General features: G+C 40.5%; 1 protein-coding gene across 2 annotated transcripts; it reads right to left on the reverse strand.

Annotated features, from left to right (window-relative positions):
* Positions 1–1891: 1891 nt before the first annotated feature.
* Positions 1892–17370, reverse strand: LOC140467380 (acidic mammalian chitinase-like). Of its 2 annotated transcripts, none has more exons than XM_072563701.1 (12): positions 17259–17370; positions 17073–17126; positions 15084–15113; positions 14499–14700; positions 14229–14285; positions 11464–11629; positions 10386–10510; positions 8832–8955; positions 5943–6125; positions 5126–5242; positions 3614–3755; positions 1892–2524 (listed from the first exon to the last, which is right to left on the reverse strand). In XM_072563701.1, exons 2-12 carry the CDS (start codon positions 17095–17097, stop codon positions 2271–2273), a joined length of 1425 nt encoding a protein of 474 aa, XP_072419802.1. In that variant the 5' UTR covers positions 17098–17126; positions 17259–17370; the 3' UTR covers positions 1892–2270. The 2 variants fall into 2 exon arrangements, with proteins under 2 accessions (XP_072419802.1, XP_072419803.1); XM_072563702.1 differs by having other exon boundaries at positions 14499–14576; positions 17259–17276.
* Positions 17371–17896: the final 526 nt, after the last annotated feature.

The raw sequence follows: 17896 nt of genomic DNA on the forward strand, positions 1-17896 counted from the left end.
ACAAAGCATTCTGTTTGATCAGCATCCTATCACTCCCATTAAAACATTCACTTCTATCAGCAGTGTTCCAAGGCAGCAGTGAATCCCAAATACAAGGTGCTTTACAGCAACTTGCCAAATCTTTTTTGATAGCATCACCTCAGCCTGCAATCTCTCCCAGTACAAGACAAGCAAATGAATGGGAAAATGTCCTGACTTGAGATTGTAGCTTACTTTTTCACTGCAGTTGGTCAAAATCCTTAATGATTCCACAATTTTCAGAGAGGCAATTAGAACTGAGCAATTTGTACCAATCTGCCTGCAATGCTCAAAACTCACGAATTAGTTAAAGCACTTAATGAATTAATTCTGATCTTTTTCTTCTATACTTGTAAGCATCTTAAGAGATTGTGTGTAAGCTTGTGTCTTGACATCAGGGTTTTTACTATATGAATAGCTTTAGAGGTCTTAAAAGAGTCAATTGTAGTTGGTCTGATGAGTTTTCTTTTTCAACTGCGACCAATCCGCCTTGAACTTGTTTGTATGTACAGTTTGTAATTCATACATGCGTGTGTGCAGTGGGATATTGTACGCTGTTTTTTGGTTAGTGTTTCACCTTAATTTATAAATAAAATAGTGATTTAACCCTTTTGCTGAATATGTCATATATTGGGATGCACCAAGATCTGTCACATTTAACTAAAAGCAGATTGGAGAGTGAATTAATTGCTCATAACGTGGCTTTACCACAGAGGAAGCAGAAGAAAGAGGTTTATGTGCGGCTCTACTTAAAACACATTACTTCACAGAATAAGTAAGAATGAAGAGTGGAGCTTTCCAGCGACGAGGAACATTTTTCAGAAGTTAAAAGCCCCGTGAGTTCAGAGGACCGAATGTGTTTTTTTAATCATATTTGAGTGTGGTGATTGTCAGTATTCAAAGCGTTTAGTTGTGTGCCAAGTTCCTGTTTGATCCTAGGTTCACTATAATTATCCCAACATTGTCCACATCTGAAAGGACTTCTTATACTAAGGAGCAAATAATTTTGAATACAAGGAAAGAATCTGAGATGCCAGTCTGCACTGAATCTGTTAGATGCTCAGCGAAGTTCAGGGAAATATCTGGGAGAGAAATAAAAAGTACTGAGTGGACATGTATGGCTGACAAAGGAATGCTTTAATGCCATGACTTCTGGCATTGTTCATACTGTGAGTACAGAGCTTCCTTCATGGAGAGGTTGGTGACTGACACAGGGAGGTAGATCAGGAAGGGCAATCAGTAGTGACCACGTTTGTCTTCAGACCTGTGTCTGACCATGAGCTCCAGGAAGCTGTTGTTAAGTGAGAGGGCAATTTGAGTGCCTTGAGTCTCCTCCAGCTGCCTGTTCATCTCCAGCAGACAGGTAGGCTCCATTACACATCCAGATTGAGGGGATACTGACCAGATCCAGTAATTACTGCAAATGTGGTGGCATCTGCACTTGTACAGGATCCACCAAACACACAGAAACATTCTTGGGCTCAGGCAATAGAGGACAGGCATTAGTTCACCTATGGCCAAGGGACTGAGTAATCAGCAGCCCAACTCCCACCTCAGCAGCATCACCCAGAGAGAGGAAGATCATGTTGATATACTGAGATGGCACTAATGTTTGTACTTTTAATGTTAGTGTTTGTATCACTGAATACAATAGGGCTTTCATTTCTGCATCCCTAGTTTAATGGATGATGCCGTAAGAATCGCTTTTTGAACCCTTGGACCTTTCTATATTGGTGCAAATGACTCAGAGACAAAAAAAATTACAAAAGTAAAATAAATTAGCAGAAAATATTCAGTGTATGCTTTTTTTTAACCTAAATTGTTTTATTCTTCTGCATGAAAAGGGGGGAAAAAAGCAGGTAAAGCAGAGGAATACAGGAAAAAGAAGCCAACTTTAATGAATTGAGGTTGGTCATTATTTACTGCATCCAGAGTCAATTACAAAATTAACACAATCATTCTCAGGGTCTCCCATCACTACGTTGTACATGGTCATCTTGACAAATGGTCAATAAATGACCTTTGTGTGATCCTCTAAACCATTTTTAGTTATAAAGCATCTTTCCTCAAAAATAAGCAAGCATATCTCAACAATCTGGTTAGTAAAATGAAAATAGAGAAATACAATTCTGGTAAATATAACGACAAAACTGCACACCATCATATTCATGTTGTTGTTATGTACTTTGAGATTTCATTCATACTTTGATGGCATTTGTCACCAACAAATATATTCACCAATGTTATATTAATTAAGGCCATTTGCAACATTTACAAGTTTGACTAAAGATCAACGCTTCAGGACAAGACTGATGGAAGGTTTGTCCGCCGCCACAGTTGTAAAATTTTTGACGATCATTTGGATCAGCATACAATCCTGGAAGTTTGCCGTGGCACCAGTTGTTTGTACTTGTATGAGGGTCAGTTGTTGTAGGTACTTTTGGAACAGATGGCTTGAGAGGAGTGGATTCAGATGAAGTTGAGTTATGTGTTATTGAACCACCATCTGTGAACCAAAGAAATAGCATTTTAATCAAATTACTTGAATCCAAACCATTAAGATTTTGTTCATCCCTTGATATTTTCAGGTAGTTTCATTTTGCAACAACAGGTTAAATGAGCTTTGTGTATTTATGAAATTAATGCCTAATGTTGAAAAGAGATTCTTCACAACACCTGACTTTGCCTAGCACCTTGAGTGTTGCACTGAGCTATAAAGCCATATGGAGCAAAGTAGCAACAAAACTGGGGAGGTGACTGAAGCTGTGGACAGTGAGGGATAATTTGATGAAGATTTGTAGGGACAATGGTATGATGAAAGTGTTAGAAATAGAGCTTCACAGTGTATGGCTAAAGTTTTTAAGGTAATAGCATGTAAAGCAGAGACATACACTGGAAAAGTGGGGAATATTTGGTTGAAGACAGGCCTGAAGGAGGCTTCAGAGCAAAAGTGGGATGAAGCCATGGGAAGTGACAGGAAAATAAGTTTTAAAAGTTTTGCATTTGAACAAGAAACACCTTCTTCCAATGTAATTTAAACCAAGAATTGTATGTTTTATATAGAGTCATGGAGATGCACAGCACGAAAACAGACCCTTTGGTCCAACCCGTCCATGCTGACCAGATATCCCAACCCAATCTAGTCCCACCTGCCAGCACCCGGCCCATATCCCTCCAAACCCTTCCTATTCATATACCCATCCAGACCTTTTAAATGTTGCAATTGTACTAGACTCCACCACTTCCTCCGCAGCTCATTCCATACACATACATTGCCATTATGTACATAACACAATATTGTTTACCATCGTACTTCTCATTCTGTCATGGCATTGCACATAAATAGTGAAGATCACTTATTCAGGAGCTAGGTTATTGGGTCAGAGATAATCAGTCACTATTTTTATTTATGCTTGATTACAATGTGAGAAGTTTACAGAGATAGCTTCCTACATACCTGTAGACCTGAACATCACTATGCAAATAGAAGATGAATGAGCAAGGCAAGAGGACGTGAAATTTTGGACAAGTTAACATACTATTCAAGACAGTAACAAAATGCAGTTTAATTTGCGTGTCATGTGCAATAATTTACCAGCAATTTGAATGTTAAGAAGGGACTTCAAAGTATTGATTAAAGGGTAAACTCCTTGGCTGCATGTATTTCCAGAAAAATCATCCAGATCCAAAGCCCATGCCATGGCACCTCCAAAATTGTGAGCCTTCAGCCACTGAATCTACAGGGAAACACAGAATGAAAGATACAATTCAAAGGTATATTTGCTTGATTCAAATTAGCATTCCATTGAATACATTAGTTCTTTACTTCTCTGAAATATTGTGCATTCAATGACTGTTATATTCTTGTTTAATATCTCCAAGGAATATGCAAAAGAACAAATGAATTGCAGCGGAAATGAGGTGGGAGGCATTGATCAACATCTACTTCAGTTTCTCCTGGGAGCTGGGTTGTGGTGATGCAGGAGTTGGACAAGGGGTGAGGGCCGTTGGTTGGGTGTTAGTGGGGACTAGATAGGTAGTTAGCGACAAGGAATGTCAGTGATAGATTTCAGAGAAGGGTGATGGTTTCTGTTTGAAGCTTACTCATGAATTACCGCAGATTTGCATCCCTCTAATTTTCCCTGGTCAACTTTAAATATTAATAAGTCAAAATGCTCTAATATCTCCCATTCTAATTCAGAGTTTGGGACATAATAAGATATTTCCAGACTTTGAATAATTGCCAAGCTGAAGATTGAACTTTCTGGGTAACTCCTGCAGGCTTAGTTGCGATATGACTTGCGTTTCTTCTCAATGCACAACTCCTGTCTATGCTTCATCCAGTTGGACAATTTGATTCATTGTGCTTGATCTCAATGACAAAATCTACTTATATATACAGGGTACTTAGTGATTTTGTCAGTCATGTGATATGATATTCTGATGCACATAATTTATTATAATACAAAATCTATTTATGTGTCCATTCCAAAATATAGAGTAAATTCATGACAAATTATAGCACACAGAACAAGCCCATCACATCACACGAAGTGTGGGATGCATCATATGAAATGACATGAATATGTATAACTTCAAACGTTGCCAACTCCTCATATCCTAACTTGTAGTGTTGATGCTCTGAGATTCCCTGTTTTTTATCAACATGACATTTGCTATTATAACCTTAAATTAAATATATCTTTCTTGTCATATCAGGTTAAAACAAATTGTTACATTTTCATAATTCGACCAAGTTTAAGTAATAAAATCACAACAACCTATTGGAATTTATTTCATACACAATAAAATCTGTAAAATTGCAGAGCTTTAAGTGTTGAACCAGTAATCACCGGATAATTTATTTTCCCAAACAATACTCAGGACCATTTATCTTTGTTCTCTATTTTGTCAATGATGTAAACCAATTTTGATAAAAATTGAATATTGTAACTTACACAGTTTGAGTTGATGGTTGAAAAGAGCTCCATTGATTTACGTTTTTTTAAATAAACTTATCTTATTTTAACAAGTGTAGATTGAATAGATTGTAAATAGAATACCCATGGTTCTGAATAAACTTATGAAGAAATTTCAAAGCCCCTACTTTGGTTGTAAAGCTTTGGTGATCATCATATCCAACCCATTGGTTACCCTTGACTGCGTAAGGAACTTTTTGGTCTTCAATAAAATTAATAGTAGCACCACTCAAAAATACGCAGATCTGTCAATCAAAATAAATAAATATTGTTGAAATATCAGGCAAATTTATCCTGTTTCTTCATAGTCTCCTTTCAAGTTATTTTCAGGATTTATTTAACTCTTTTCTTAACTTCTACAATAGACTTCATTCGGAAATTATCCATAAAAAAATACAGGTACAAACAGTTCAGTATAGACTTCACAAAGTATGTTTAAATGTGAGAGAAAAATAGTGAAATGTTAATAGGAAAGAAATATACCTTCAAAAAACTAACATTTTAACATAATATTGACTATTTAATGGGTGTGGTAAAATCCTTTAAATGCTAACAGTCAGGACTAATCACAAAGGAAGGGGTGATTATCATCACAATGGATCTTTCTCAAGGGCTTACCTAATAAACAATAGATACCACATTTCAGGACTCCCTGTTTCATTTCAGTTGCGTTTTCAAGTTGGATAAGACTCATGTTTCTTGAATAAGGATCATTAAGTAAGTATTATACCTGTATATGTACCTATGTAGAGAGAGGGGTACATACACAGGTATGGTAGTTAATGACTCATCCTCAAGAAACATGTCTTCCATGCAACATGAAAACACAATTGAAATGAAATGGGGATTCCAGAAATGTGACAATTATTGTTACTGGATTGCATGATGAGATAATTTTGAAGAGTTTGCTCTGTGATAAATTGATATCATTTTCACTCTAATTACCTCATAGAAAGACCAGAATCCAGCTTCCCTGGTGAATGTTCCAGCTTGACCAGGACCTGACGCTGAAGCGCCAACACCTGTTTGTGAGGTGCTTAGGGTGAAGGTACGTCCATATGTTGGGAATCCAACAATCAGCTTCTCTGATGGGGCACCGTTTTCTCTCCAGTAATTCATAGTGAAGTTCTGCAACATAGTTTGGCTTGTTAGCTTTACTGAGATTTAATAAACACAATTAGGTCTTTTACAGGCCTCCTAATAGTCCTAGAATCGTTGAAGAAAGGATTGTGAAGATGATTCAGGAGAAGAGTGACAGTAATAGGGTGATTGTTATGGGAGACTTTAACTTTCCTGATATTGATTGGGAAAGCTATAGCTCCAGTTCGTTAGATGGGTCAGTGTTTGTGCAATGTGTGCAGGAGAGTTTCCTGACACAATATGTAGATAAGCCAACAAGAGGTGAGGCCATACTGGATTTGGTTCTGGGTAACGAACCAGGCCAGGTATTAGAACTAGAGGTAGGTGAGCACTTTGGGGACAGTGACCACAATTTGGTGATTTTTACACTCGTGATGGAGAGGGATAAGTGTGTACTACAGGGCAAGAGTTATAGCTGGGGGCAGGGAAAGTATGATGCGTTAAGGCATGACTTAGGATGTGTGGATTGGAAAAGTAGATTCCAAGGCAAGAGCGTAATTGATATGTGGAACTTGTTCAAGGAGCAACTATTGAGTGTCCTTGATAAGTACGTACCTATCAGACAGGGAGGAAAGGGTCGTGTGAGGGAGCCGTGGTTTAATAAGGAATTGGAATCCCTTGTTAAATGGAAGAGGGCGGCCTTTGTAAAGATGAGGTGTGAAGGTTCAATAGGGGCGATTGAGAGTTATAAGGTAGCCCGGAAGGACCTGAAGAGAGAGCTAAGAGCAGCAAGGAGGGGACATGACAGGTCCTTAGTTGGTAGGATTAGGGAAAACCCTAAGGCTTTCTATAGGTATGTTAGGAATAAAAGAATGACTAGGGTAGGAATAGGTCCAATCAAGGATAGTAATGGGAAGCTGCGTGTGGAGGCTGAAGAGATTGGGGAGGCACTGAATGAATACTTTTCGTCAGTATTCACTCAGGAACAGGACATTGTTGTCGATATGAATACTGAGGCACGAATAAGTAGAATGGATGGCTTTGAGCTATGTAGAGAAGAGGTGTTGGAAATTCTGGCAAGGGTGAAAATAGATAAGTCCCCTGGGCCTGATGGCATTTATCCTAGGATTCTCTGGGAAGCAAGGGAGGAGATTGCAGAGCCATTGGCCTTGATTTTTGTGTCCTCTTTGTCTACAGGAGTAGTGCCAGAGGACTGGAGGCTAGCAAACGTGGTTCCCTTGTTCAAGAAGGGGAGTAGGGATAATCCTAGTAATTATAGGCCAGTGAGTCTCACTTCTGTTGTGGGCAAAGTCTTAGAGAGAATTGTAAGGGATAGGATTTATGCACATCTGGATAAGAATAATGTGATCAAGGATAGTCAGCATGGTTTTGTGAAGGGCAGGTCGTGCCTCACAAACCTTATTGAATTCTTTGAGAAGGTGACTAAGGAGGTAGATGAGGGGAAAGCGGTAGATGTGGTATATATGGATTTTAGTAAGGCGTTTGATAAGGTCCCCCATGGTAGGCTACTGCAGAAAATACAGAGATATGGCATTGAGGGTGAGTTGGAGGTTTGGATTAGGAATTGGCTGGCTGGAAGAAGACAGAGGGTAGTAGTTGATGGCAAAGGTTCATCTTGGAGTGCCGTCACTAGCGGTGTTCCGCAAGGATCTGTTTTGGGACCATTGCTGTTTGTCATTTTTATAAATGACCTGGAGGAAGGGTTAGAAGGTTGGGTGAGCAAGTTTGCAGGTGATACGAAAGTCGGAGGAGTTGTAGACAGTGAGGAAGGATGTGGCAGGTTACAGCGGGATATAGAGAAGCTGCAGAGCTGGGCAGAAAGGTGGCAAATGGAGTTCAATGTAGGTAAGTGTGAGGTGATTCACTTTGGTAGGAGTAATAAAAAGATGGGGTACTGGGCTAATGGTCGGATACTTGGTAGTGTGGAAGAGCAGAGGGATCTTGGTGTCCATGTACACAGATCTCTGAAAGTTGCCACCCAGGTAAATAGTGCAGTGAAGAAGGCATATGGCGTACTGGCTTTTATTGGTAGAGGAATTGAGTTCCGGAGTCCTGAGGTCATGCTGCAGTTGTATAAGACTCTGGTGCGGCCGCATCTGGAATATTGTGTGCAGTTTTGGTCGCCATACTATAGGAAGGATGTGGAGGCACTGGAACGGGTGCAGAGGAAGTTTACCAGGATGTTGCCTGGTATGGTAGGAAGATCCTATGAGGAAAGGCTGAGGCACTTGGGGTTGTTTTCATTGGAGAAAAGAAGGTTTAGGGGTGACTTGATAGAGGTGTAAAAGATGATTAGGGGGTTAGATAGGGTTGACCATGAAAACCTTTTTCCACGTATGGAGTCAGCTATTACAAGGGGGCATAGCTTTAAATTAAGGGGGGGTAGATATAGGACAGATGTTAGGGGTAGGTTCTTCACTCAGCGAGTCGTAAATTCATGGAATGCCCTGCCAGTAGCAGTAGTGGACTCTCCCTCTTTATGGGTATTTAAGCGGGCATTGGATAGGTATATGCAGGATAGTGGCTTAGTGTAGGTTAGGGGTGCTTTGATCGGCGCAACATCGAGGGCCGAAGGGCCTGTACTGCGCTGTAATGTTCTATGTTCTATGTTCTATGTTCTATGTTCTATGTTCTATATTCTATGTTCTATAACAAATGTGTTAATTTTTGTAATATTTTACACTGATAATGATTATAACCGAATTTGGCTATCCTGTTTACAGACATACTTACGACATTATAGTAAATATATTGGCCTCGGTCAGTAGAGCCACGATACAGAGGGCTGTTGTGTCCAGTCACACTCTCCCAAGAACCATGATAATCATATGCCATAACAGAGATGAAGTCCAAGTATCTGTTTAAAAATAATACGACTTGAAGCATGATAACTCAAAATTATTTTGTATAGTTAATCACAATAATATTTACGAGTATTACTCAGTCAATGGCTCTATTGTAAAGCATTGATGCCTGGGTAATACTCCAGGTTTACATTCTATTCTTTGATTATTGGAGCTAAGGCAATTCTTAATGAGGGTGTTTCTTTATTTCTCAGCTCAGCACCAGGTGGTGGTCTTCATTTTGTAGGAGAACTGTGTCTCAGACAATAGGAAACATCAAGCAGCCTCAATCTCCAAAGGAGGATCTCATACTGCTTCATTCATTTGAAGCTCTTGGAATCACACCTACAGTTACAGTGAAATCAGATGTCTGTAAGAGTTCAAACATGTGCAGACTGGGTGGATTGGCAATGCTAAATTGGGCCGTAGTGTCCAGGTATGTTCCGGATCATTGGGTTATTCATTGGAAATGAGGAGTGGTGAACAGGATGTTCTTTGGAGGGTCAGTGCAGACTTGCTGGCTCAAATGGCCACTTTCTCCATTGTAGGGATTGTATGATTGTAAACTGTGGAACTGAGCAGAAAGAATAAAGAAGAACAAAATTAAAAATAAATTTTATTTCCTGTAGCGGACAGGATATTGTATCACTTTTGTCATTGCTTTGGGGAAAATGTTATTAAAACGACCCTCTTCCAACAGGGAAAACTTTTGAGAATCTATTAGTGTCTCATTTTCACACTGCCACACTATGAGCATACCACTGACATGTTTCCACTCAATAACAGAGTGCAGTGATGATGATGACATGTACTCTGCTAAAGGAAGGGAATTGATTTAAATAGCCCTCGTCCAGGAGTCAGATTGAAATCAGTCAGCACTGCTGCTGAAGGCAGAAAGGAGAAAAAGGTTGGCAGAAAGACTTTGGAAGGATAATCCTTCCAGTTCTCTGGAAGGTCAAATTGGAGATTATGAAGGACTGAAGGGAAGTTTTGTTCCAAGGTAAAATCTGGAATTGGGCAGATTGTCGTGTCGTGTTCCCAGGCTGCTGGTACTTCTCAATGTTTTAACGTCAGCACTCTGCAACTGAGCCCATATCCCCTTTTACAGTGAAAATTTGATCTATTTAAGGATTTTTCACTTACGTTGCTTTTAGCCGTTAGTGTAGGAAATATCATTAAAACAGACTTGTTGCTTGAACTCAACATTGAATAAATGGTCAGGAACGTTGGGGAAGAAGAAAAAAGTGATTTAAAAAGGCTGTCTATGTCATGTTTGTACATGAGGACAACTTCTGTCTCAACAGTTTCAAAGCTCACATTCTTAAAAAGCTTTGATTGTTCTTTCCATGTCTCATTAAACTTCAACTAATTCAGTTACAACATGCTTTGTAAAAGCTTTTTCCCAAAGATTGTAAGCTTGAACCATTCAATAAGTTGTACTCACTTTGAAACTTCAGATATCTCATATGCGGCATCAATGGTTCCTTTTCCAGCAGCAACAGCAGCTGTCAGCAGGAGTCTGTCCTTGCCGGAAGATTGTGCCTCTTTTTTAAAGGCCGCTAGCAATTCCTACAGAGGGTGAGCACACTTTGATTTTAAATTACGATAAACATTTCTCAGAAAATAGTTGCCGTAGCGCACTGTTCATGGGAATTTTGTTACTCAACATCAGTTGTCACTTCATCAGAATGGGGCAGTTGGTTGGATGGTTGGTTTGCAATGGAGAGAGACGCAAACTGTGCAGGTTCCTGTACTGTGTGAGGTTACAACGAAGGTCCTGAATTCTCAGTCTTGTTACTTGCCTGAGGTGTGATGTCTGTCAGGTCAAACTCACCACAATAGAGAGCATCCTTCTGGGACTATGGTTCATGTCAGACTCAGCTTTTTATATTTTGCCTTTATTTAAGGGATTATTTTCTTCTGTGATGTTGAGTATATTTTCCTGATCTACTGCCTTAACTATTTATACGAAGGCCATTTCCAGTGCATCCATTTCCATGAAAGTCGCAGTCGAAAGAGACGATGTAGGCCATTTAGGAGTGAGAGGAAGAGATTGTTTTTTCTACTCAGCATGGTGTCCCTGTGAAATTTCTACCACAGAAAGCAGCTGAGGCCAAACTATTGAATGTTGTCAAGGAAGATGTAGATATAGTTCTTAGGATTAAAGGAATCAAAGGGTGTGCAGAAATGGGCTATTGAGTTGCTCGGTTAGCCATGATTACATTGAACGCAGGAGCAGGTTCACATTGTTTACATCTGTCCCTATTTCCCATGTTTCAGGTTTCTATGCATACTAGTTGGCCCTCAGTGACATTTGGGAAGCATTACTGGTTTTGGGGTTTCTATATTTAATCTCCACATGTTATGTTGATCACCACCATTCACAAATTTGAAAAGTAGTAAAATATAAGTACAAAAAAATGAGATGGAAGATAATTGTTTTCTGAATTAATTACAAAGGTGTTTTCTTGTGATACTCTCACATAGTGTTAGAGTAACCATGGTAACCTTAGACCTTTCACCTTAACCAAGACTGTGAAACGCTGTTTATCTTCCGGTGGACTGCTTCGTGATCCAGGATACTCCCAGTCCAGATCTAAACCATCAAATCTATGCTTCCTCAGAAAGTCGATTGAAGAATCGATAAATATTTTGCGAGTCTGCGATGTAGCCACCATGCTGGTAAATCTAATCACGGGAACAGATTGAAAATAGAGAATGCATTAAATTGATCAATCTCCACTTGAAAACCAACTGAATAGTTCTGTCCAGCATTTAATTTTTGAATACTTGACATGCCCATAGTAACAAGTTAAAACAATGACTGCAGATGCTGAAAACCAAATATGGATTAGTGGTGCTGGAAGAGCACAGCAATTCAGGCAGCATCCAACGAGCAGCAAAATTGACGTTTCGGGCAAAAGCCCTTCATCAGGAATAAAGGCAGTCAGCCTGAAGCGTGGAGAGATAAGCTAGAGGAGGGTGGGGGTGGGGAGAGAGTAGCATAGAGTACAATGGGTGAGTGGGGGAGGAGATGAAGGTGATAGGTCAAGGAGGAAAGGGTGGAGTGGATAGGTGGAAAAGAAGATAGGCAGGTCGGACAAGTCCGGACAAGTCAAGGAGACAGTGCTGAGCTGGAAGTTTGAAACTAGGATGAGGTGGGGGAAGGGGAAATGAGGAAGCTGTTGAAGTCCACATTGATGCCCTGGGGTTGAAGTGTTCCGAGGCGGAAGATGAGGCGTTCTTCCTCCAGGCGTCTGGTGGTGAGGGAGCGGCAGTGAAGGAGGCCCAGGACCTCCATGTCCTCGGCAGAGTGGGAGGGGGAGTTGAAATGTTGGGCCACGAGGCGGTTTGGTTGATGGTGCGGGTGTCTCGGAGATGTTCCCTAAAGCGCTCTGCTAGGAGGCGCCCAGTCTCCCCAATGTAGAGGAGACCACATTGGGAGCAACGGATACAATAAATGATATTAGTGGATGTGCAGGTAAAACTTTGATGGATGTGGAAGGCTCCTTTAGGGCCCTGGATAGAGGTGAGGGAGGAGGTGTGGGTGCAGGTTTTACAGTTCCTGCGGTGGCAGGGGAAAATGCCAGAATGGGAGGGTTGGTCGTAGGGGGGTGTGGACCTGACCAGGTAGTCACGGAGGGAACGGTCTTTGTGGAAGGCGGAAAGGGGTGGGGAGGGAAATATATCCCTGGTGGTGGGGTCTTTTTGGAGGCGGCGGAAATGTCGGCAGATGATTTGGTTTATGCGAAGGTTTGTAGGGTGGAAGGTGAGCACCAGGGGCATTCTGTCCTTGTTACGGTTGGAGGGGTGGGGTCTGAGGGTGGAGGTGCGGGATGTGGACGAGATGCGTTGGAGGGCATCTTTAACCACGTGGGAAAGAAGGAGGCCATCTGGTGTGTTCTATGGTGGAACTGGTCCTCCTGGGAGCAGATACGGCAGAGGCGGAGAAATTGGGAATATGGGATGGCATTTTTGCAAGAGATAGGGTAGGAAGAGGTGTAATCCAGGTAGCTATGGGAGTCGGTGGGTTTGTAAAAAATGTCAGTGTCAAGTCGGTCGTCACTAATGGAGATGGAGTGGTCCAGGAAGGGGAGCAAGGTGTCAGAGATGGTCCAGGTAAATTTAAGGTCAGGGTGGAATGTGTTGGTGAAGTTGATGAATTGCTCAACTTCCTCGCGGGAGCACGAGGTGCCGCCAATGCAGTCATCAATGTAGCGGAGGAAGAGATGGGGAGTGATGCTGGTGTAATTACGGAAGATCAACTGTTCTACATAGCCAACAAAGAGGCAGGCATAGCTGGGGCCCATACGTGTGCCCATGGCTACGCCTTTGGTCTGGAGGAAGTGGGAGGATTCAAAGGAGAAATTGTTAAGGGTGAGGACTAGTTCGGCCAAACGAATGAGAGTGTCAGTGGAAGGGTACTGTTGTGGACGTCTGGAGAGAAAAAAACGGAGGGCTTGGAGGCCCTGGTCATGGCGGATAGAGGTGTAGAGGGATTGGATATCCATGGTGAAGATGAGGCGTTGGGGGCTGGGGAAACGGAAGTCTTGGAGGAGGTGGAGGGCGTGGGTGGTGTCTCGAATGTATGTGGGGAGTTCCTGGACTAGGGGGAATAGGACAGTGTCAAGGTAGGTAGAGATGAGTTCAGTGGGGCAGGAGCATGCTGAGACAATGGGTCGGCCAGGTTGGTCAGGCTTGTGGATCTTGGGAAGGAGGTAGAACCGGGCAGTGCCGGGTTCCCGGACTATGAGGTTGGAAGCTGTGGGTGGGAGATGAGGTTCTGTATGGTCTGGGAGATGATGGTTTGGTGATGGGGGGTGGGGTCATGGTCGAGGGAGCAGTAGGAAGAGGTGCCCATAGGAACCTCCACTTGTTAACAGAATAACATGAAACAAAAGACAGAGATATTTAGAACAAGATGTGAAAGCTACAAGCAGGAATGCTGTCTCTTTAACTTGACAAACTCCAGCACTGGCCCAATAATTCTTCAAACATAAATTCTGATTTAAACATATAACAGTTTTCATAAGTACAAATTTTCAATTATAAACTTATATCGGGGATTTATTTTGCATTGTTATGATGTTTGGCAACGTGAACAACCTAATAAGATACTTACTTAAAACCTCTTAAACTAGGCATATGTTGCCATCATTTCATGCAGGAAAATTCGCATATTTCAGTTTACTCATTAAACACAGAATTGTTGACATTCTGGACTCTCAACTCACTTAACATTGGGATGTTCACCAATTTGCAAAAATAAATTAATGAGTAATGTTACCTGCTGGTACCAAAATTCCAACCTCCAATAGCTAAAAGTGTTTTCAGCTTGGAATTTCTGTTGAGTAAAAGTACACAAACTGTGAATTTCAGTTTTGCAGTAACCTGAAGCAGAGTATATGAATATTCAATTCTCAATCACAGTAAGATTTCACAAAATAATGTTATCGATCATTTTCTTGCAAAATGTTGAAGTAGTTTAACATGAAATTAATTATAACTTAAATCTTAAATTTGTAAATATTAGAGCACAGAGTGAATGAAGACTTACTTTTTTTTCAGATCATTGAATTTCACATACATAGTTTCATCATTCCATTCATAGGTGGTGAGTTTGTTATCTGTCATACTGGCGAAGGCATAAATCAGATGAGTGCACAGGTAGGGGTCAACATTACTTGGAACAAATTTAGCAGTGGATGGTCTGTACTGAGACCAGTTTGTGTAGTAACAAACCAGCTTGTAGGAAGAGACTGAAGTGTGAAGAAAACATGTATTTATTTGAAATATTATAGACAATTATCTGTAGACTTCCGCAAAACACTAGGCTATCAACAAATCATGGTTTTTGAATTGGGATTGAGTTCATGTACTGTTGCTTATTTGACACAAGGGTGTTAACTGTGACTATGATTGATAATATGAAACCAATGAAATCAATTCAGTCATACTTTGTACATTGGCTCCAATTTTCAGTAACATTAATATTATCACAAATTCAAGCTCTCAAATTGTCACAGTGAGATTTTAAATCATACTTGATTGGGTCAGTACCCCAGTAATATTTACACTATGTTACCTTTTCCTGGAATAATTAAAAAAAGCTTTATAATATCTATAAGTATGCAACACTTACCCAGTGATCTTTGTAGTAGGACTAAACTCACTGAAATAAAAATAAACATGCAATGTAATTTTTTGTCACTAAATACCAAAGAACCTTCCTGTTAAAAGATACATTGAAAATGAATTTAACTGAAATTTTAATTGTATTTTTGTGTAGGACAAATATATATTCTAAAACTGAAGTCTTAAGTCAGTTGTTCTTCTGTTTATGTCTTTGATTTTAATTTTTTTCAGGAAATATATGTTGAGATTTTGTGAAAATCTAATTAATCTGGAGATTGAAAAAAGTTCCATGAGTATGGAGTCATACAGTGAGTTTTGAGAAGATTTGTAGCTCAGGTTGAGGTTCTGGGCATAGGCTTGCTCGCTGAGTTGGGAACCTCCCAGCTCAGTGAGCAAACCTACATCCAGAGAGTCATACAGTCATAGAGATTTACAACACCGAAAAAGATGCTTCAGCCCATCATGTCTGTGCTGGTCAAAAGCAATCATCTTATTACTCCAAATCCATTTCTCAGCATTTGGGCCATTTCCTTGAATGCCTCCATCATTGAAACATCAGAAGTCACAAAACACCTGGTTATAGTTGGCCATGTTTATTTGAAATTACAAGCTTTTGAAGCACTGCTCTTTCATCAGGCGAAATCTTGTTCTTCACTTGACAAAGGGGCACCATTCCAAAAGCTTGTGATTTCAAATAAACTTGTTGGACCATAACATGGTGTTGTGTGACTTCTGATTTTGCCCACCTCAGTCTAACAGCTGCACATCCATATCATGATTACAAATGCACACCTAAATGCTTCTTAAATGTTACAAAGGTTTCTACCTCTACCCTACTCACAGGAAGTGAATTCCCAACTGCACACTATAATGATTTCAACAAGGTCAGCCAGGTGGACCTCATGGAATGAGTTCCGTATTTGGGGGCTATTAATCTGGTCCAATCAGGGAGCCCTGGCTGACAGATAAAAGCAGACATCCCATCTTCCTGGTGGTGGAAATTGAATAAAGATTCGTGCACTTTGTGTCTCTCACTGTGTCTCACACCTGCACACACATAACATGGGTGCTGGGGAAAAAAATAAGCACTAGTGCAGTTAGGTGGTAGTGTGGGGGTTTAAAAAAAAAAAAAAAAAAATAAAAAGGAGAGTTTTGATCACACAATATTGCCCTTTGATGTGAAGGGCAGTGCTTGTCACTGGTCACTCAGATGTAAACAAAAACAAAGCTGACATCCTGGGGTGGCACGGTGACTCAGTGATTAGCACTGGTGCCTCACAGCACCAGGGACCTGGGTTTGATTCCTGCCTCAGGCAACTGACTTTGGAGTTTGCACAGTTAGGAGTAAATATAGGGTAGGGGAATGGGTCTGAATGGGTTACTCTTCAGAGGGTCGGTGTGGACCTGTGGGTCCGAAGGTCCTGTTTCTACACTGGAAAGATTCTTTAATTCTAAGTGGCTGAAATGTCACATAATTGGAACTTCAGGGATAATATTTAAAACAAAAAGATATAAAAAGAAAAAAAGTAGACATCCTGACACTCTGAGAGCTGGCTCTGGGGAAGCTGGATCAGTGTCATAAAAGGTAAATGAAAGGTGACTTAGTGATGGAATACCAGCGTCTATAGAGTTATTTCACCCAACACTCTCTGGGTGAAAAAGGTTTTCCTCACAGCTTCTCTAAGCTGAATGCCTTTCCCTTAAATAAAATAACCGAACTGAACTGTTGAGATTGAGAAAGTCCAACCACTTCAGCACTTACTGGCCAATCAAGGGGATGATGTCTGGCCAGACAGTGATGCGAGATCTTCAATGAGATGTTAAATATTAATACTGTGGCTGAAAACAATCCCATGGCATTATGTAAGGTACACCCATATGAACAGACTGAAGGGGGCATTGGGTAACCTGCTGATGAAAGCTATCGCCCAGTTTTGTGGTGTCACTTGCCAGCTCAGTTAATCAGAATTTTTTAAACAAGACACAAAATACTGACCAATCAAGAGAAATGTCTTCCCCATTCTTGTGCTTTGAATTTGTCTTTATGGATCTGTAAAAGAAATCATAACTAACCAAGCAACTTACATAGAAATAACATCTTAAAGCAGAAATATCTGTAAATTCAGGAGAATACTTTTCCTATTTTATGCATAAAACTCAATGACAAATATCTTAAACTCACCTAAGTAGGCAAAAGCTTAAATCCGTACTGAGTAGTCCACTGGTCACCTTTAAAAAACTGAACCACCCATTTTATGTATTTTTGCATTTCTGGCAAATTTGTATCAAGCAAGAGTAGGATTGGAAGGATTCAACTTCCTTCTGTGTTGCAATATGTGTATCATGTGAATTTTGAGGAACTGCATAATTTTCTGTAATATTTTGTTAACTTCTCCAATACTTAGCTCAGTTTAAAACTATTGAGACATGTTGAGTTTGGTAATATTTTTTACTTGGACAATACTTTTATGCTGTGGAATATGGCATTGGATTTAAATTATTGTTGATAGATGACAGATACAAGTGTTAGCATTTTACATTAATTTTCAGACTGGCCTCATAACTTTGTCTCATTAGTAACAGAAGAGGTGATGTATCAAACTGTAGTGATTGGAGCAATGTCAGCCAGTCACCCAAAGTGGATTAGTGGTGCTGGAAGAGCACAGCAGTTCAGGCAGCATCCAACGAGCAGCGAAATCGACATTTCGGGCAAAAGCCCTTCATCAGGAATAAAGGCAGTGAGCCTGAAGCGTGGAGAGATAAGCTAGAGGAGGGTGGGGGTGGGGAGAAAGTAGCATAGAGTACAATGGGTGAGTGGGG

Source organism: Chiloscyllium punctatum, chromosome 45 (genome assembly GCF_047496795.1).
Source record: "Chiloscyllium punctatum isolate Juve2018m chromosome 45, sChiPun1.3, whole genome shotgun sequence".
NCBI lineage: Eukaryota > Metazoa > Chordata > Chondrichthyes > Orectolobiformes > Hemiscylliidae > Chiloscyllium > Chiloscyllium punctatum.

Bases quoted from the DNA above. Each gene is read 5' to 3' on its own strand.
- LOC140467380 (XM_072563701.1), bottom strand. From the start codon at position 17,097: ATGGGGAAGACATTTCTCTTGATTG. The intron at 3,756-5,125 runs GTAGGGGCTTTG...GTTTCCCTGTAG, and splicing joins ACCAAAGCTTTACAACCAAA to ATTCAGTGGCTGAAGGCTCA. The intron at 2,525-3,613 runs GTAAATTATTGC...TTTGGTTCACAG, and splicing joins TCTTAACATTCAAATTGCTG to ATGGTGGTTCAATAACACAT.